The 22,214-nt window shown below is 38.8% G+C and overlaps 1 protein-coding gene across 1 annotated transcript in view; it reads right to left on the bottom strand.

Moving 5' to 3' along the window:
- Positions 1–16,899, bottom strand: part of LGR4 (leucine-rich repeat containing G protein-coupled receptor 4) — a 46,435-nt gene extending 29,536 nt beyond the window's left edge. Inside the window, exon 1 of the mRNA XM_011964712.1 lies at positions 16,834–16,899. Within this exon, the coding sequence (XP_011820102.1) occupies positions 16,834–16,895 (62 nt within the window). The 5' untranslated portion in view covers positions 16,896–16,899. The remainder of the gene's footprint in view (positions 1–16,833) is intronic.
- Between the last annotated feature and the right edge of the window lie 5,315 nt (positions 16,900–22,214).

Below are 22,214 nucleotides of genomic sequence, written 5' to 3' on the forward strand. Positions count from 1 at the left end.
ACTTGGTTAAGGATATACAGCATTCTCTGTTGTTTGTTTTTTTATTTTTATTTTTTTTATTTTTTTAGGCAACTCCCAAGGAAAAAGAGGTGGCTGATCCTGAGGAGGAATTTGACCCTCTATTAGCAAAGACCAGCCACTTTCCATTCCATGCCTGGGTTTGCACTTCAGTGCTATAGCCAACAGTTTTCTTAGTTTCTCACTACTTCAGGACCTATTGGTTACTCCCAGAAAATCTTTTTCATTGACTAAATCATGTTATTTGTATTTTTCTTTTTGCCCCACAAACAATATTCTTTTACTATTTTCCAGAGCCTGTGAAATACTAAAGAAAAAAAATAACAATCAGGGTGAAAAAATCAGGGTAAAAGTGGTATGGTTTTCTGTCTGTAAAGGTGGACGGTCCCAGGCACCAGTTCTTTCCCCTTTGTGTTCTGTTTCCAAAAACCACAGAAGAGTGTCTCTCTGCAAGGCTTCAACCCCATCCACTTTTTGACTCCTCCTGTTATCACCTGATGTTTTTTCCTCCTGGACTACTGCCATGAACTTCCACAGTAGTCCTGCCTCAAACCACTTAATCTGAAAAAGCACAATTCTAAGCATTTTCCCAAAGGCTCTCTTTTCCCCTACTGCAACTTAGCACTGTTACTACGTCCAAACACACAATGCATTGCCACCTCTGCCTCATTGCTCATACCATCTCCTTCACCTGAAATACCCACAACTCTGCCCTCTGCAAACTGAAGCCTTGTTCAAGTTGTCCAAGTAGGGTACACTACCACCGGTATGAACTCATTATGATACCACCTTCCTTTGATTCCACAGGTACCTTAGACAAAGCTGTCTCATTGGATGCATCTTAGTCTGCCTTTAGTTCCTTTGTACTGCTCTGATCTTCTTCAATGATCTTACATGTCCCTCACGAGCAGGGACTAGGTCATCTTTACTCTGTATTCCTTTGTACGATCCCTTAAAAAGAGAAGACACTTGGTATTTGCTGTAATGTCTCCACTAAGCCCCATTGTAAGACTCTGGATTTGCAAAGCTAATATTACTACTGAAAGGGTGAGAAAGCTTCCTGATTATCTTCCCTTTTCTGCAGCTTTTCTCATTTCATTTCTACTCCCTCAGTCTCCTAACAGGAAAGAAAGAACTACGTGGCTAAAGTGTCAAGTGCCAGGGCAGACATTTTCTTTCTTGACATATGCTGGAAGTATATTTTCTTAAGGAAAGGTGGGGAGGAACTTTAAACATGGGAACATCAGTCCACTGGTCCACAGTAGTATCTCAACACACGCTATGTTGTGCACATGATCACACAGAATTAAAACAAGTCTAGCAGGATTTCAAAGGGGACACCGTTTACCTTAAGGCAACTCCCACTTACTCTGTTTGCTACAACAGTCCCAGAAGCAAAGAGAGCAAAGACAGAGAATGGAGAGAAAGAGAAAGGGCAGAGGAGAGGCAAAAAGCAATCCTCTAGATTTCCGCTTTCCCATTGGATTTGGAACCATTCCAGGAAGCGGCATACAAGTGACTCAGTGTGTAATGTATCTGTGAATCTGTTTTGTGTGCATTTATTATTCATAAAGACCATGGATTGACATTAGGGGCTCCTTCCAGGGAAAGCTTTTTGGAAAGCAAGTTTTCAATAATATCCTCGACTCTTAATGCATATATGACCTGAAATTTCCTACCTGCTCTCCCTTCCAGCAGGGGGAAGAAGTAGAAATTTTGCTGTCTAAATATGGGTCAAGGGTGTGTGTGAAGGACTAGGCCACATTTCAGATGGTAACCTGGGCCAAAGTTAATTTCTTCATGAAATGCACTGAGCTACACTAGTTTCTTCCCTTGGGAAGCAACTTTAGAAACATGAGAGGCAAGTGTGAAATACAGAATTTACCAATTGGTGTTATTTCTCTGAGAAATGCTGTGACTAGGTTTCTTGTGGTCTATTACAGAAATTTCATTGTAGCCATTTGGCTGGAATTCTAGCCAAGAATTAGTAGAGTAAGAAATACCATATACACACTGATTAGACATATGGACTGAGCAGCGGGGAGGGCACATGAGGATTCAGTGGCTTTTAGCAGCTGTTGTGAGGAGACGTCAGGCAGAAAAAGCAGAGGGAGGCTACAGCAACTGTGCACACAAATAATAGAGTACTTTCTTACTAATGGCAATTTCCCTTTCCCCTTATGCAGAGGTTGGAGAGTAGATGATAAAGCCAGAAGAGAGTGACCACAGCCTCCCATTCACTATGTTCCTACCTTCCCTTTGCAGAGGTGGTTACCAGATGGCCTGGTATTTTGCTCCCGTCAAGTCCTGCCTGAAAAGTACTTTGAGCACCACCACTCCCTTCTGAGCAACATTTATCTACCCCTCAGCAACGTTTTCTCCTCTTCCTCTTTCTTTCTCTCTCTCTTTCTCTATTTCTTTCCTTTTTTTGAGATGGAGTTTCGTCCTTATTGCCCAGGCTGGAGTGCAACAGCAGGATCTCAGCTCACTGCAACCTCCACCTCCCAGGTTCAAGCAATTCTCCTCCTGCCTCAGCCTCCCAAGTAGCTGGGATTACAGGCATGCCCACCACACTCGGCTAATTCTGTATTTTCAGTAGAGACTGGGGTTTCACCAAGTTGGTCAGGCTGGTCTCAAACTCCTGACCTGAGGTGATCCACCCCCCTCAGCCTGCCAAAGCCCTAGGATTACAGGTGTGAGTCTGAGTCACCGGGCCTGGCTCTCCTTGTTTATTTTTACACCTACTTTTTTTTTTTTTTTTTTTTGAGACGGAGTCTCGTTCTGTCGCCCAGACTGGAGTACAGTGGCGCAATCTCAGCTCACTGCAAGCTCCGCCTCCCAGGTTCACGCCATTCTCCTGCCTCAGCCTCCCAAGTAGCTGGGACTACAGGCGCCTGCCACCACGCCCGGCTAATTTTTTGTATTTTTAGTAGAGATGGGGTTTCACTGTTCTACACCTACTTTTGAAACCACACATAGGAAGTATCACAGGTGGTACCCAAACATAGCCAGGCTGCTTCTCCTGGGATGCCATTCTGTTCCCTCAAGTGGGTAGATCACCGCAGTGCCGCGTACGTGTGAAGCACACTAGGCACAACCACCAGCCCGTGACACTGCCTCCAGAGAAGGAGGCATTTGAATTTCTAGTTCAAAACTGAACTAAAGCATTTAACAGGATGCGAGTGACATTCTTTTATTAAATATAATTTGAAATCATCAAGATCCAAAATTTTGGCAATTGCCTTTTTTTTTTTTTTTCTTTTTGAGATGCAGTGGAGTTTTGTGCTGTCTTCCAGGTTGGAGTGCAGTGGCATGATCTCAGCTCACTGCAAACTCCGCCTCCTGGGTTCAAACAAGTCTCCTGCCTCAGCCTCTGGAGTAGCTGGGATTACAGGCGCCCACCACTATGCCCAGCTAATTTTTGTATTTTTAGTAGAGACGGGGTTTCACCATGGTGGCCAGGCTGCTCTCAAACTCCTGACCTCAGGTGATCCACCTGCCTCAGCCTCCCAAAGTGCTGGGATTACAGGTATGAGCCACCATACCCGGGTGGCAACTATTTTAAAAAGCAAAATACATACTTCTTAAAGTCCTGGGCCATATATTTATTAATATGTCATGGGCTATGTGTTCAGAACTATGTTGGCTCCTGTGAGAAATAAAGACTGAAAGAGGTATGCTGGTTCCCATGTAGGAGCATTTGGTATCAATATACGTAACAAAAAACTACCATTTGTGTAGTACTTTTCATTTTCTTTGTCCTATTATTATACAGGTTGAGCATCCTTAATCTGAAAATGTGAAATCTGAAATGCTTCAAAGTTCGAAGCTTTTTGAGTGCTGATATGCATGACACTCAAAGGAAATGTTCATTGGGTATTTTCAATTTCAGATATTCAGATTTATGATGCTCAAGCAATGGAAATATTCTAAAATCTGAAAAAATGTGAAATCCAAAACATTTCTGGTCCCAAGTATTTCAGATAAGGGATACTGAACCTACTGGCCCACAAAACCACCCTGTGTCATGGGCCAAGCAAGCTTATCACCCCCCTCCAGTCCTCCTGTTTTTTCGTTTTTCTTTTTAAAGAAAAGGAATATGAGCCTATTTCCTACGTGCCTTCCCCAAAGACCTACAGCACCTAAATAATGTAAATCCCAGGAATAAAACAATGTAAATAAACTAATGTAAATCCTAGAAACAGAAAAGTGTTGTTTTGTGTTATTTTATTCCTTTTCTTTCTTTTTTTTCTTTTTTTTTTTTTGAGAAGGAGTCTCACTCTGTCAACCCAGGCTGGAGTGCAGTGGTGCAATCTCAGCTCACTGCAACCTCTACCTCCCAGGTTCAAGCGATTCCCTTGCCTCAGCCTCCCGAGTAGCTGGGATTACAGACGCCCGCCACTATGCCTAGCTAATTTTTGTATTTTTAGTAAAGATGGAGTTTCACCATGTTGGCCAGGCTGGCCTTGAACTCCTGACCTCAAATGATCCACCCACCTTGGCCTCTCAAAGTGCTGGGATTACAGGCGTGAGTCACCGCACCTGGCCTGTTTTGTGTTATTTTCTACCATTGACTTCAAGAGGACCAGAGGATATGGTTACTTAGTGAATAAAGAGGGCTAACAACTAACAGCATCCTTTATAGTTCTGCTTCGACACTGTTGCTATCAGTATAATCCTCATCTGAGACAGCACATCAGAATAGTTCTACATCAACTAACGATGTACTACCCCATTTCTTCACATACTAGGGAAGACTTTTGCATCTTCATATAACTCTTATGAAAGTATATGTAAAAATTTTATGTTTTAAGAATGTACATGAATTAAGAAACCCTTATTATGGAAATTCTCAAGGTTTTAGGATAGCTTTCCTTTGCCGAGAAGGGAGAAGTTATTTCACATATATTTCATATTATATATTTCTATTTAAATGCATGACAATGAAAGCCGTAATGCTTAACAAAAAATAAGTATGTTTCTGCTAAAACTTGGTTTACAGGCCATCTAGAACTCTTCTACCTACTAAAGAGCTTTATATTCAATTCAAGGAAACTTTAAGTTCCACCCGCACCAAATTGGCCTTGTATCTCCCACTTCTTACAGGAACCCATGGAATACTTTATTTTATAGGTAAATCAGTAAAAACCCAGGCAACAGTTACACTTCCTGAGCAAAGTTATCCTGACAACCTAGTCATTTACCCTCTGGAAATAAGCACATGCAATATCCGCCCATGTGAGGAAATAATATGTTCCAGCTTTAAAAAAATTTACAGCCAACGTCAACCAACAAATATTTATTGAGTTTCTACTACAGGCCAAGTACCCTAGGTATGGCAAAGGAGGTACTGCGTTTTCCCATGACATTTCTTGTTTCATTTCTTTTAAATAAGGACAGTTCATTAATCACAAACTTCAATGGAATTCCATTTTTATATAGACAGATAAGGTTTCTTACATCAATCAATTCAAAATGAGAAGAAATCCTTTATCTTAATCCCTCCCTCCATTTCAAGTTCAAGAATGTGGTAACTGCCACCAAGGTCATATAGAAGTGTGACAACAGACCCTGCCCTTCCTTAGAGAAAAGTCAATAGAGTTGAGGAGACAAGTACACACTGACACACTTGACGCACGAAAGAACAAGGCATGCAATACGCTGCTAAGTGGTGAGGAGTAGAGAGAGTGCAAGAGGGGCTTGGAAAAGGAAGATCAGAGAAGGCTTCACATGGCAGAAAGGGCTCAAATGGCTGTATAAACATGGGTAAAATGTGAATATAGAGAGGTACGCTGGCAGACCCTGTTCGTTGCCTACCTAACACCCATTCATGCCTTCCTGGCAGAGCCTATATTTGTTCAAATATCCTCTCGTCCACATGACTCAGCTCCATGTGTAAATACCAACTGACCTTAACCCATCCTGCTGGTCCCATTCCGGTAACTGGTTTAGGGATAGACCTGTGACCCCAGCTCAGGTTAATGAAGTGAGAGGAAGTCTACCAGGGGTATCTGAGAAAGACAGTTCTACTCCTAAATGAGAATACATTAGAAGGATGACCCTTTTCTCCTTCTAGGTGCTTTCCTGTCTAAGTATTCTATGTGGAGTGATAACAGGATGGTACAGCCCCTCCTGGGGAGAGCACACTAGGAAGTAGGAGAGAGCCTGGGTTCTTGATGACGTGGCTGAGAAACTCCATGAATCAGCCCTGGAATAGTTCTACCACCTTGTCATGTAAGATAATACACTTCCTTACTGTTTAAGTTACTTTTAATTGAGTTTTGTCACTTGCTGCCAAAAGCACGTTAACTGCCTAAATGATAACTATTCTTCTTTTCTTACCTAGTAATAGAATGCTGATTTTAGTCCAGACAATGATATACCCAGCCCAAAAGTCCTGTTTCCCAGCATCCCCTGCTGTTTGGCCATGTGAGATGTGAACAGATGCATTGTGTGGTATGTTCAAGATGGCTTCTTAAAGGAAGCTGGCTACTGGGAACTATGCCCCTCTTTATTCCCTACTTCATCCTATCTACTGCTGAGCATAGGGTCTTGATGGCTACAGCTCCAGTACACAGTCATCTAGTGATCTTGACATGTAAGCGAATACACGAAGAACTACAGAGCAGAATACTAGGGCCTACATCTCTGCCAACTTTGTGGCACATCACAGTAGCTCCAGGTCACCAGGCTGCAGATTTCATATTCAGGTAAATAAAATACAGCCTGGCGTGTTTAAAGACACTGTTACTTGGAGTTTTCCATTATAAACAGTTAAATCTAATTGTAATACAAGAATTTAGGAAAAGACCTAAATTTGGCAAGCCACACTGTAATAAAAGCAGCACAATTAAAGACAGTACATCTAATAAACAAAGACTAGATAGGATAAGAATGTTTCACAGCTGGGTGCGATGGCTCATGCCTGTAGTCCCAACACTTTGGGAGGCCAAGGCAGGAGGATTGCTTGATCCCAGGAGTTAGAGACCAGCCAGGGCAACCCCATCTCTACAAAAAATACAAAAATTAGCTGGGCACGGTGGCATGTGCCAGTTACTCAGGAAGCTGAGGTGGGAGGATCACCTGAGCCCACGAGGTCAAGGTTGCAGTAAGCTGCATTGCACTCCAGGCTGGACAATAGAGTGAGGCCCTGTCCAAAACTGCTGTTCATAACACCACCACAAAGCAAGAGATTTGTTACATAAAATGTGAATCATCCAAATGATAAAGCACTATGCATTTATTAGATGATGGTAAAAACTAGATGCATTAATATGTAAATATTATAATATGGCAGATATAGTATAAATGGCAAATATAGTAGGAGGAGTCTATTTTTAAAGGAAATTGTATACATATACTCGGAGAAAAGTTTGGAAGGATGTACAAAATATTAACCATAGTTATCTCTCCATGATAGGATAATGGCTCCACATCTTTCAAATACGATAAATCTTCAAGATTTAAAAAACTGAGTATCCACTTATTTTTTGTAATTGTTTTTAAAAACAACTTTTTATTAAGCATTTTTTATTAAGTCCAGTTTTTATTAAGCATTTTTATAACTACGATTTTTTTAAAAAGCTGAATGTATCTGTGATACAAATATTCTAGCATATCTAAAATGATCATCTTTGAAGTATGCATATAGTCCAGACTAACAGGTAGTGAACAGGGGAAAATGATGAACAAATTCTAAGTCAAAGGTCCCACTAAAGCACATATTTATTGTGTTGAATAAGCATAGCTTGACTAAGAGTGGTCAATGTATGAAAGAAATGACTTGGCCTATTTTCTTGCTGGAAAATTGAATCCCACTAGTAGAAAATCAAACACATTTTCATTTACTTATAGTCATTACTATATTTAGCCAAAGAATAGTCAGTATTGATTAAAATAAATAAATGAACCAGCAAACCATGGTTTCATTTGCCTCTCTACACTTTTGGAACCCCATGCCAAACACTGTGATACTGAACCGCTTGATTCTCCTGCTTGATTTCCACTAGTCCCCTATGAAGTTCTGATTAATCAAATCCAAACTCTGATTCCATCACATCTTTCATCACCTTCATTCCTGGGCTGCTAAGCACTATGGGACAAAATGAAAGATCTAGTTGGTTTCACTGCAAATTTATATTATCTAAGCGCAACTCGGTCCTTACAATTCTTCAATAATACTTTCTTCATTTCAGACTGACCCAATTAAACAAATGTTTCCCACAGTATGCCTAGTCCCTAGATCCTAGTGTCCTGTGAATAACTACGGTTTCCTTCTGCCCAGCAGGTCTTCCTTTCTCTTTTCTTCTGCTTCCTTTGGGGACTTCTCAACTCCAAGCAGTCCTACCAGGATGAGTCCAAAACCCAGGTGGCACCATACCATCCCACACAGACTGCAAGGAGAGGTATATGAGGTCAGTCTGGCCAATCAGGATCCCCCTAGGAGTTTTGCAGTGAGGAACACTTTTAGATATTTATTTTGGGTGCCTAGATGCAACAATGTACTGAAAGGTGTATTTCCCACTCTATGGAGACAGGCTGTTTGCAACAGGAAAGAATGAAGCCAAAACACAAAAGTAGAGACAACTGAAGCTAAGAAATGGAAAGCATGAGAAAACTCTTGTAGCTTTAAGCCTCGAGATCCAATAACATCTGAAGCCAACTCCACTTCTGGACTGTCTAGTTCTATCTACATGCAACAATAAATCCTCTATTATGCCTCAGCTGGGTTTCTGTCTCTTAAACCCAATAGAGTCCAGTCAAATGCAGTACAACTTCTAAGTTTTAGCCACTCTCCAAAAACCGCCTATTAGCAGTCCCCAAATGCCTGTTTCTCGATGAGCTTCTTTACCCAAAAGTCACTTTCACCAACTTACTGAAATGATTCCAAAATACTTAAAGAAGTCAAGGCCCTTTCTCAGTATCTAGTTATGGGCATCTTTCTCCAGCATGTCAGTGTTGATCCCTCATTTCTTTGTGAAAAATCTCTCCTCCCACAGCTCCTGGGGCAGAGTTCTGCCCCAGTTCTCCTGCTCCTCTGGCACTCGGTCTTCTTCCCACACCCTGATTCAAGTGTTTCCCAAGGAGTTGTCTTTGGCCTTCTTCCCTTTTCTTCTACCCTCTTTCCCTTGGCAAGCTCTTTCAGTCAAATGTTTCCAGTAATGACCTCAAAATAAAAGACTCCTAAATCTATACCCATGATATACTATTCTATAATCTATGCCCTCCAATCTCTATCCTGGACTCTACTCCTGAATTTCCAGATGCCTCCACCCATATTCCACCTGAACTCCACATGTATGTTAAAAACAGCATTTAATTATCTTCTCTTCTAAAAAATTTTCTCTTTCTGCATTGTTGCTAATTTTGTCAAAGCACCAGCAGACTCCCGGTAATCCTTTTTTTTTTTTTTTTTTTTTTTTTGAGATGGAGTTTCGCTCTTTTTGCCTAGGCTGGAGTGCAATGGTGTGATCTCGGCTCGCCGCAACCTCCGCCTCCCAGGTTCAAGCAATTCTCCTGCCTCAGCCTCCCGAGTAGCTGGGATTACAGGCATGCACCACCACCCCGGCTAATTTTGTATTTTTAGTAGAGACAGGGTTTCTCCATCATGGTCAGGCTGGTCTTGAACTCTCGACCTCAGGTGATCCACCTGCTTCGGCCTCCCAAAGTGGTGGGATTACAGGCATGAGCCACCATGCCCAGCGACTCCTGGTAATCTTAAAATTCAGTGTTAATGATGTTACCCCTATCATCCCAGCCAAGACATTCTCCTGATTCTGTTTCCATAACATCTTTTGAATAGGTGCCCTCCTCCTTCTCCCTGCCTCCCATCTGCCCTAATTCAGATTCTCATAATTCTCACCTAGACAACTGCCATTGGCATTTTCATTTCTCCCTGAACTCTCTCAATTTCAAACTCTCTGCTATGAGACTACATTTATCGAAGGTCATATTGAACAAATCATTCCCTAGCTCAAAAAAACTTCAAGAGTCACTCAAGAGTTTAAACTCTGTCAGTCTGCCAAAATGTCCTTAGTCTAGCCCCAAACTCTATGTATCTTTTCCATAACTTCCTTTCAATAATTCAAAATTGCAACCAAACCAACCATTTTTACCACCTATCCCAGTCTCTGTCCCCATCTTTGCTCACACTCCTCTGCAGATCCTTGCACATGTTCTCTTGAATAACTCCTCCTATCCCTCAAGGCTCTCCAGAAATGCCATTGTTCCTTCTTGCTAGAAGTAATTTCCCTTCTGATCTGAACTCCCATAACAAGTATACCATCCCTCTCCCTTGAAGGCAAGAATCCCATTTGGTGCACTGAACGTAGTGGTTCAGCCAACAAAAGTTTGTTGAATGTATTATACATTGTCTAGCAAGTCCTTCCTCATTCCCCTTTCCACATCTATAGGGGCATAGTCAGATCTGGGATTGACACCTAGCTTATAATGAGCTATGTAAACTTGGGTCAGTCACTTAACCTCTCTGATGAAAAGCTCAGGCTATCTATCAGCAAAATGGGAATAAAGATAGCTCACAGAGTTTTATGAGTTAAAACAAAACAATGTTTTCCAGAAGGGCCTATGTGGTGTATTAGTACAAGCTCCCTCATGATTTCTCTGTTTTCACCCTTAATCTCTACTCTGAGAGCTCCCCAAATGACACACTATAGGGAATGGCTTGAGTAAGATAAGTAACACTCCTATATGACTTCTGTATGTGCTTCCCAACAATAAGGGCGGTGATCTTTGCTAATATTGTTAACTGTGAAACATCACCAGAGCAACTGAGGAATTATTTTGCTTTTTCTGGGACATTACTGCAGTCAATACAGCTTATCTGAGAAGGCTACATCAGGGGAGTAAACGTTAAGTGAGTCAAACTTTAGTTTGGAAGCAAAGGGAATTCCTTGTATTAGAAGAGAACAATAGCTACTTTGTACAGCTCTGAACAACCCAGAAAGACTATTTTGAGACTAGGCATCTCAGAGATACAAAAATTGGTAAGATATAGAAGAGATGGCATTGAACTCTGTAAGGTCTAATTCTGGCTCAGTTACATATTAACTGTGTTACTGCGGACAAGCCACTTATCTACTATTGGGTCTTGATATTCCCATCTGTAAAATGGTATGGCTAGATAAGGAAATTTTATTCTGGGAAGAACTCCTTGTTCACAAATTTGTTCAGTAAACTTACTACAGGAAATACTGGGCAGCTGATCACCTTTGACAGTTAGATGTTGACCTACTTAGAGTTGCAGGTAATAGTGAGTGGATGGTCCCTTTAGCTTCCCTCCAATTCTGTGCCTTTTGAGGCAACATTATAGCTTAGAAATTAAGAGCAATGACTTGAATCAGATTAACATAGATTCAATTCCTGGCTGTGCTTTTATTCTATGAGCACAGTTAGGTTTTCCACCTCTCTAAAGCCTCCATGTCATCATCTGTAAATAAGTAATAATAAACTCCTCATAGGGGTCTCAAGAGTATTAAATGCAGTAGAATATATTTTTAGCACATAATTTTTAGCATTAACTTTGGTAAAGACTATGAAAAAATAGTTTTAGAAATTTAAAATGAATTATTGAAACACAGGAACCAGATATAATTTATTATTCTGGATAATATCCTGGACCAGATTTTTTTTTTTTCTTTTTCTCTAAAGGATATCAGTGGGACAGCTGTTGAAATTTGAATAAGAATTGTAGATCAGATGATAATATATACCAAAGCTAGTTTTCTGAGTTTGACAATTGTCTTGCGGTTATTCAAGAGAATATCCTTGCGTTTCTGGACTACACAATGCAATATTTAAAGATTTATCTACAATTTACTCTCAAATGGTTCCGAAAAATATGTACATATATTTTGTATGTGTGTGGAGAGAAACAGAGAGAGAAAGTTAACATTTCGGAAATCGGAGTGAAGGGTATATGAAAAATTATGCTTGCAATATTTTCTAAGTCTGAAAATACCTTGGTACAGAATATTATATTGATGTGTGCGCAGACTGTTTTTAAATATGTTTTGTATATGCTATTATCATGAGTTGAATTACATATATGAATTGAATAGCTGTATTTGACATATGTTATGTGTGTGTATAAATATGTAATTCAATTATTTTAAACTATTTAATTTGACCCACCCCTGTTTTTATTTGATTTTAAAACTTTCTGTCTAAATTATTTACCAGTCCCCTTCTGTAAAGCAGTAATTCCATTTAGAAATAACTGTCCTACAGGTGAAATAAAATGACAGGTAATCTTCAATTAGTATTGAGAGATCTAAGTTTCACTTTAGGTCTTGTGAAGAGACGTAAGTTTCACTTTAGCATCGTGAAGTCTTCCAAAGTCAAATCATGTTTTGAAACGACTGGAATTATCCTAGTCATATAGTGTGCATTAAACAGTAACTGTCCAAGTGCCAAAGCTGGCAATGGCTTCTACTGCTTTGCCACATCAAAGTAACAGCCACAGCAATTTTTTCAGTGACAGACTATGGAAAATTAGCTGGATATTCCTTCTACTGTTTCTAACTCAATCATTTTCACAGCTCCAAATTTCAGCCATCCCCCAAATGACTACTGATACCCAACAAGCCTAAAGGAGAGCCAAAGCCACGTCTGACAACATCAGGTCAGGCAGCAGAGCCTGTCAACGCTAAGTGAATGTTTTCTTTAATCTGGCTTTCCTTTTACAATGCAAACAGAAACTGCAACTTCTATCCCCAAGCAAAACCATCTCTCTTCCAAATAACTTTAAGGAAGACTGCAATGTTTAAGATGATTAGTGAAATTTCTCACGGCGACATAGCACTTTATGGTCACAAATCACTTTTACATCAATTATCCCATATTCCCTTTACAGTACTTCTGTGAGAAGTTCCATTGTAAAGAATAGGAAAGTAAAGTGCAAAGATTTCAGAACCTTGCATGTACGGAATTTGGGGCCACAATCTATGTTTCTATATTCCCAAAAGGTGTTGGGGGAGAGCAGGAATCACTAGGTAACACTATTTATGAACTATAAAACTTTCAGAAAGTAGGTTAAATATACAGAAGGAGCAGGATTGGAAAAAGAGTGAGAAAAAAAGTAGGTTAAATGTGAAAACAAAACAACTGGCAACAATAGTATCTAAAGTACATTTCACTGAAAAAGTTGGATGGAATATTTTCCTGAGAACAAATATATTATCACTCACAGTGTTCCAGAAAGAACTGGGCTCTAGGGACCTGACTTCAAGTCCCAGCAAAACAACATACCAGGCTCATGAACTCCAATAGGCCATTAACCTCGTCAGCTCAATGTCTACCTTTGTGAAACTGACTTTCCTTTCAGAGTTATGGGAATGGACTTCTGTTCATTGTAAAGCTCTAGACACAATACTATTTACGATCCTATCTTTATAAAATGGAATTCTTTGGGCCCCAAATAGATCAGCTCTCTGTGTTCTCAGTCTCAGCAAACGGCACCCAGTTATTCGGGGCAAAAACCCTAGTCTCATTCCTATTACTCACCCAAATATCAAATTAAACTCCTTTAGGACAAGTCTAAATTTCTTATCTTAAAATGACCCTTCATTATCTGGCCTCATCTCCTGACATTTTTCCGTATGTACCCTTTAGTCTTGCCATAACAAGACACAACTTTATGTGTCCTAAAACTTCTGAAATTTTCCATCTCCATGCCTTCCACATGCTATGAAGTTCTTCCTAGAACACCCTTACTACTACCCTCATTTGGTTAATTCCTACATGTCCTTCAACACTCAGCAGAAGCTATTGTGGACGACTTTCCCAAATGCTACAGTCTTAAGAAAATACACTGTTTTAGGCCTCTGTCCCTGCACACGCGTCTTCACCATGATGCAACAAGCGTTAGTTTCATTTCTCCCTCTAGATCAATGTTGTCCAATAGAACTTTCTGCAATGATGGAAATGATCTACATCTGTACTGTCTAATATAGTAGCAACTAACCACAGGCAACTATACGAGTACTTGAAATGTGGCTAGTTCAACTAGGGAACTGAATTTTTCATTTTATTTAATTTTATTTATTTTAAATCTAAACATAATAGCTACCTGTGGCTAGTGGCTATGATGCTGGACAGCACAACTCTGGACAGCACAACTCTAGAGGGTCTGTCAACTCTGAAGATGGGTCATGCTTGTATCTGTATTCCCAGCACCTGCCACCTTGCATAGTGTAGGATTCAGAGTTTATTGAAAGAATAAGGAAATGTGTAAGTATTCATACATACTTTTGTATTCTTGGGAAGTGATTTCTCCCAATACCCCAAGCATTCTATCACATTCAAACATTCACCACATCAAATTGTGCCAAACCCAGTCACATCTTGTAAAGCACACCTCATTAACTAACATGGAAAAAACCCTCAGCAAATAATTTCTACTCAGGGCATTTGGCTTCATGATCACTCTTAAATGACTTCCAGATGACTCCAAGACAAAGTTATGCTGTTTATGAAATATTACAATAGTCATGGCAGCATCATTTTGGAATGTCAAAATCAACTACATTGTTTAATAAGGAAAAAGCATAGGCTTTTTATATTTATTTTAGTATTTATATTAATGTGAAAAATAAATTCCCTTGAATGCCTACAGTACTGTAAAAGTTATTAAAGACTATTTTGAAGTATTCTTTAAAAATAACATTCTGCTCTCCTAATTGAATTCATTTTTGAAATACCATACAACATTTAGAGAGAGTATACGGACTTGATTTGATGGGTTTCATTACTATGATAGGAGAATATGGAGAGAATATGACCTTGCTACAAAGAATGAGCAGCCAAATTCAATTTGATTCCAATTAAAAGTCCTGGTTGGCAGAATTCATGAGGTTGGCATATGGTTGGTTATTTGAGATTTTAAGAAATCCAAGACGTGAACTTCGCTAAGCAGATTAACCAGGTTTGACTCCACATCCAGGTCCTCACTTCCAAATTCCTTAAAGATAACAGGCAATCAAAGGCATCAACAAAGATGGTCTGCACACAATGGCCCCATCCAGAATGAGGGGAGCTTCTCCATTGCTGGCCTGGTACATTACCTATCCCATAGTGATTAAATTATACAATGGCTGAACAACCATTTGTTAATGTCCTTCCATTGCATAATTACTTCTGTAAAGAGAGACTAATCCTATAGTGTCAAATTGTATGTGAAATAAAAAGGAAGAGGTAAAGCATCTTAAGGCTGGATAAGGGGGATGGAGGTGGAAACTTCAAATGGATGGTTTGCTTCTTTTAAACTCAATTGAAAAATATTAATTAAAAATAAATTTATTACAAAATAATTAATGTTCACTATAGAAAAAAAAAACATAGGAGGCAAAAATAAAACATATACTTTTACCCAAAGATAACATTTGGTATATACTCTTCTGCTTTTTTTTCTTATGCACTTTGAAAATAGTAAAATAAACATTAGCCAGCATTTATATAACATTCATTCTGTTTCATGTACTGTCCTAAGCATTTAACATAAATGAATTCACTCTGTCTTCACTAGAACACTATGAGGGAGGGACCATTATTAGCTGCACCTTTCAGACAAAGAAACTGAGCAGAAAGAATAATTTGACCTAGCTCATAAACTTGTAAGTGGCGAATAATCTCTGTTCAACTTTTGCTGTGGGAGCATTATGTTCGACTAACTAGTGTGGGAGGAAACATTTCTCTGTATTAAATCTTTAACTACTATTTCAATATTCTATGAGAGTACACAACCTGGGTATCTTATTTGACTCCTGTTCCCCATTCTCTAGGGGAGGGGCCAAGCTAAAAGATGGAGGACATTCGCTGACTTGGATCTAATACTCAACAGCTGGGCTGTATGACACAATCTGTAATATGAATATAGATTCCTTCAGGGCTATATCTCTTTGATGTTCTTAGTATCAAACTGTCACCCTCCTACCTCTATATATTATATAATCCATTAGCTTGGCCTTTAGAAGCCTATATTAACTTAATTCAAGTCGATTTTATTTTTTCACTGGGATTCTTAAAATATAATATACAGTTCACTTAATAATATAATTAAGTGGCATGAAGCTTAAAGCATTTAATCCAACAGTTCTTTTAAAACCCAAAGTGCCTATTTTGATTATGGATTTCAAAAAAGTGTGGAGAGCACAACAAAAAGGAGGTTGAAACAAGGAGAAAATATTTCTACAGTGCAAACTGTTAAATTGGAAATGTAAGATGCAACTGACAAGTTCAGAAACGTTCTCAAAGTTAAAGGTGCTCATAGAGACCTGGACAGTGTTTCATGCCTTCACCCCATTTCCAAAGGTCATCTGCAATTGTCCAAGGGGTCCTACCCTCAGTTTTCTGCTGGCTTGCTGTTGAGATTGTTGCTCAATGACCCTGAAACACCTTGTGTTATTTTTTGTGGTTCTGTTACCCATATAGCAACTCCTTGGCAACAATGGTAATTATACAGCAGCCTTGTTATCTCAGAATAACACTGTAATTAACTGGTGTCACTGCAGCATTTGCAGTTATAATAATTGCAGCAAAAAAGTCCTGTGGAAGTAGCATTTTTTAAGTTACGGCTTTCAAAAATAGCTTCGGCAACTATGCTACTTAGAAAACCAAGTTTATTTCCTCCAAGAAACATGATTTCCTCCAAGAAACATGATTTCCTCCTCACAAAGCCCACTGAAACTAAGCTATCAGAATGTCTCCTAACAGAAAACATCAGACTTTCTCTGTAGCAAAAGCTTCCAAAATGAATTGGGGAAAAAGTCATACACACACATTTCTCAAAGTAATACTTACAGCTCTTCTAGAAAAGGAAAGTTCTTAAATGCATCTTCTGGCAACTGAGTAATGTTGTTCATACTGATATCCCTGGAAAACATAAAGTTAAGAATATTGTTAATTAAGTGGCATGAAGCTTAAAGCATTTAATCCAACAGAAAACTAACTAGGTGCTACAATTTTGTGAAAGGGCATAGAAGACACATAGAAACAGTCACAATTTGGCTTCAGAATGCAAAATTCAGAAAACACAGAAAAGCTAAATGTTTTGTTATAAATTATGTCGCATAATTTAGAAATATACTCAGATCCTGTATTTTCCCCTCTTAAGTATCATTGGAAAAAAAGTCTCAAACTACCTACAATAAGTGGGCCAGGGTGACTTCCCTGTGCTCTGGTATTCATGGCAGTACACATACCTATCAAAATAAACCAATGACTACTCTAGGAACGATACATAGAATTTGCAGGTGAGGGTGGCTTCTGGAGTCACTCAAGGACAATAAAAGCATGTCCTAGCTCTACCCTAGTCATATTTTCTTCAAAACCTATAAAAGTCCTCCAGGTAACAGTTGTCAGTGGATTTCATGTTCTGCCTATGAACAGATGCAGGCTAAGGACAAGTGCATACATGATAGGTATGCGGTCCATTTCCAGTTTTCCCTTAAGAGCGTCCACAGAAAGAAAACTCCCCCAACAATATAACGCAACAATTCACTAGTTCAAACAGCTAAAAAATACTTTATTAACCATTTCCCTCTTCCCTGGCAGCTGCCTTTTGAACTGGCTTTCTCTGCCACACTCCACTTGAGGTCAGCACCGTGAAAGACAGGTTAAAACAGCCCCATAAGGGAAAGTCCCAGCATGCGCTGGGGCAGTGGAGCTGCCTCCTTCAGTTCCATGGTGTTTAATTCTGTGGCTGAGCCCTTGGGTCTCCCCTCTCGAGAACCTGGCATGAAAGTTCACATGTGAGACATGCCCATTAGTACAGTACATATATTGGTATGAGGAAGGAGAAGAGAAATGAAGCATACCAAAGTCAGCTAACAATACTAATACTGTGTTATTACATCCATTCCATCAGGTAAAATTTTCTTTTAAAGGAGGCGACACCTTCAGTATCATGCTAGGTACAACCTTTCTCCCCATCTTTCCTCTCACTAAAATTTAGAAATGGAATCCACATCCTTTCTTACTAGACTTTCCCAATGCAGGTTTGGAAAAGTTTTTGGCTTGGGAATAACAGTAACAGTAGCAGCAACAAAAACAGCAGGAGCAGCAGCTAAGATGCAGTGCATGCTTGTAACATGGTAAGACTAGACAGAAAATCTTACTTTACAAATGGGGAAACTGAGGCTTACTGAGGTTAAAAAAGCTTCCCCAAGACCATTCAGCAAGCGGTATAACAGAAAACACCAGAGCCTATGACGTTAAGTGCAAATCATGAGTCTTCTTAAGTATTATTTGAATCCTGTTATTAATACTTCTCTCCAGTGGTAGTCAAAATGTAAAACAAATACTTGAGTCCCATCAAGCTTAAAAACTGGGAAGAATAATGCCCCTAACACCTTCACATAATTATCCATGAATCTCTGGAAGAGCACTTTTGCTTGACAACTGGGGTTTAAAAAAAAAAAAAAAAAAATAAAAAAAAAAAAAAAAAAAAAAAAAAAAAAAAAGGAGGACCAGGAATAGCTTTAGCAATTAAGGAACCAACATTAACCAATACTAATATACATTTCTTAGCACAAGAAATTTCCCTTTAGATGAATCTTATGACCACAGAGACATAAGTGCACTCTAAAATTTTGTATCACTGAAAACAACTCAAGTCCTACTAAAGAAACTTATAAGAAAAGTCAAATTACTATGCTTCTCTAGGAATTACTGTTTTAAAACCCAGGCCTCAATACTACTTTAGTCAGTGATCATTAGCCCTGGGGGAAGGGGAGAGGAAATGCTTTGTTTTTCATAAACACTCTAGCAAGATACTGGAGAAATGGCATCAAAACAGGGGTCAGAAAAGGCAGGCGCAACTCCCACCCTGCCACATAGCCATTGTGTGATACTGGGCCTCCATCTGCTCATCAGTAAGTTGAAGCTGATTGTTTGGGTGGCTTCCTGGCCTGACATGATATACTGTCGCCTTTATACTGACATTATATGCTGATTCACCCTTTTCTGTAGTTTCTTCATGGAGGAGTCCACCTTTTCAGATAAAAACAGATGAGATTCATTTTACAGAATGCTTCTGAAAAATTTATCACGACGCAAAGTTTAAAGACTATCCCTCTGTCATTGTTAAATTACTAAGTCACTCTCATGGGAGATACATTTGGCCTTAACCAGTAAAATCCTTCTCAAGAATACAACAAAACATTTAATCATATCGAAAGCAAAATAATGATCCGATATGAGTAAACAATCATTCTGTAAAATATCAGACAGTTGTGGTGCTTTTTAGTCATTCCAATAAAAAGAGAAAGGACAACAATAACTGCTTTACAAAATGAGGCATTCTGTACAGTTTCCTCTAAGCTTGGCACACCTGAATTCAGGTGAGATATCACTGTAACAGAAAAACTGATTAATTTCCTCATCAGAAAAAGGTCTGGGAGAGAACCAATTAATTACCTCACCAGAAAAAGACACATAATTAGAGACAATTTACACCACACTATTCCAGTTTTTTAAAACATGCACACACATACACACACACAGCTCTCATTTTTTTCCTTATAGTAACAAGACATAACAGGTAGTTTTGCTGTGAGCTGTTAATGCAATTAGTGAGACTCCATATTTACAAACTAATATATGTAAAACACACAGTGAGTTTTTCTTTCAAAGCTTCAGATTCAGGAGCAATACTTATTTCTAAATTTTTCTTAATTTCACACACCCGGAGAGGTTCCCTCTTTACAGATGTTTTCTCTCATACTTTCTGGGATTCAGTTACAACATTTATGAAGTAAAAAGTTGGGGGTGGGGGCAGTGGTGAGCTACAAGATGCTATCTCTGGAGAAGCTCTGGAAACCTGTGGTGACAGAGTATAGATGCGTGGGTATCCATTTAAAATAATGAGGGCTGATGGTGATAAGCAACCTATGGATAGTCTTAAGAGTAATTCTAGACCTGACATTACCAACACCATAAAGAGACTTTATAAATAAGAGGTTAGAAATGATGACCTATGACAATAATTACAAATATATGAGGCTCAAAAGCCATATAAATTACTATGATACATAAATAAAAGGAAATAAAAGGACGTTGTTTAAAGAATTTTCAGCCAGAAGATGCTCCCACAGATTAGTACCTTCAAATTCACATGAGTAGCACAATCTTACCAGTGGCATCAGTAATAAATCCCAGGAATTCACCTTCTGGGATAGAGAACTAAATATAAATATATATCATATGAGGTCAAAGCACCACCAACTCACAAATATCTCAGAAGGACAATTTCCAGAAAGCTGATGGCCTTACTTGGAGCCAGCATTGAATATAGGCTTTGGCGCCAGACAGACCAAGGTTTACATATGAATTTACTACCACTAGCTGTGTGATCTTTGCAAATTGTTCATCTTTTCTGTGCCCTGGTTTCTTCATTTGTAAAATGGAAGCAGTAATAACTGAACCTTATAGACTGCTGTGAAGATCAGAAAATGTCAGGTCATGTGTAATAAGTTCAACAAGAAAAAGCTGTTATCTCATCATCATCCCCTGTTTTTGCTGCTCCTGGAAGCCATCTGAATACAATGGACCAAGACCAGACTAAAAGGAGACACCACATTGCCTTTGTTAGCCTTCTCAGAAAGAAATCACTTTTACAGAAGACACTAAATGTTGCAGAAGACCTAGAACTTGGAGCGGTTGCTCCTAAACACAAAACTAAACTCCAGAACCCCAGGAGACAAAGATTTTAAGCTGGGAGAACCCTTCGAGATCAAATACTTCATTTAAACAAAAGATTAGAAATACAAAAGCACACCACCTTCCCAGAAAAATAAACATGAACTCCCAAATACCAGCAGTCATTGATTTCAAAATTAAAATTTAAAGGGTGCAATTGTTTAATTGAAACTGCCAAATCTCTCCAGTGGTTAAACTCTCATCTTTTTTCCCCCATAAAATTCACTAATGCTAAAGTATCTACAGAGTAAAGAATATCATGTTTCAACAAGGTACCTTTTAAGATCCCTGTAAAATGATCCCTGAGCGAGCCCAACCAGTTTGCTGATGGCTAAGCATGTACCACTGTGGACTCTAACACTGCATCCTTACTGGGTCTGGGCCTTCTGCCACAGAATTATTTAATTTTAAATATACTGTGATTGACCCAATGTTATCTAAATTTGAACAAGCCCTCCTATTTGTATTAGATAAAACTGTACTGCTACTACTATATTGTTGATTTTATCTCAAATATTACCTGGCAGTTTAAAAAGTCACTGAATTATATACAGGTTCAAGAGAACACAGGGTTCTCTAAAGTGTTCTCTAGGAAAAGAAAAAAAAATGATGGTGATGTCCATAAACTCAAAAAACACATGTTGATAATGACCAAGAAGGTCACCTTCAAATCTTAAAAATAAATTTAAAAAAAAAACAACTCTCCCAATGACTTTTCCAGGGTCTATAGTATGACCAAAAACTAAAAACTAAAAATGAACTTTGCAAAATGCCTCCGGTGGAACAAATTTGAAGGGAAGGTCTCTCTCAACCACAAGTAGTAAAGACACACGTAACACCAAAGTTCTAATCAAAGTTCATTAAGGATTTGATTTCTGACACTATTCCATATCTTTGGGCAAGTAATCTCATTTTCTCCCCACCTTTTTATAATAACCAAAGTATCCACTGTTAATTGTTTTTAAAAAATTGAAATACAGAGAAAACCATCCACAATATCAACACCCGCTGGTACCACTGCCATATTTCATGAATTTTATTACGTATTTTTTCTATGTATGGTACATATTTTTACAAATCTGAAATCGCATAGTTCTGAACATGTTCATCTCTTGACACCAAAAAGATTCTTCATTTGCAAAATGAAAACAATCTTCCTCGAAAATACCTTCAAATGAAAGTGTAAACACTGAAGTCTAATATATATCAATCTATTTTTAGCAGCCCATACATCATGGGATTGGAACATCTTTGCTACTGAAAGCCACCATGTCAAAAGGAATAGAGGTTAATTAAGGGCTTTCCTTTACAAGAGGAAAAGGAGATATCCTGTCATCCATTTAACAAATATTTACAAAATATCCATTATGCACATACGTGCAAGGTACTGTGCGAGGATAGTAAGGCTTTTATGCAAAAAGATGTTATCAATAGGGTTTTTTTTTTTGTATTAAACTCCATCAGTCCACTCTATTCTTAACTTG

This window comes from Mandrillus leucophaeus, unplaced genomic scaffold (assembly GCF_000951045.1).
Source record: "Mandrillus leucophaeus isolate KB7577 unplaced genomic scaffold, Mleu.le_1.0 Scaffold700, whole genome shotgun sequence".
NCBI lineage: Eukaryota > Metazoa > Chordata > Mammalia > Primates > Cercopithecidae > Mandrillus > Mandrillus leucophaeus.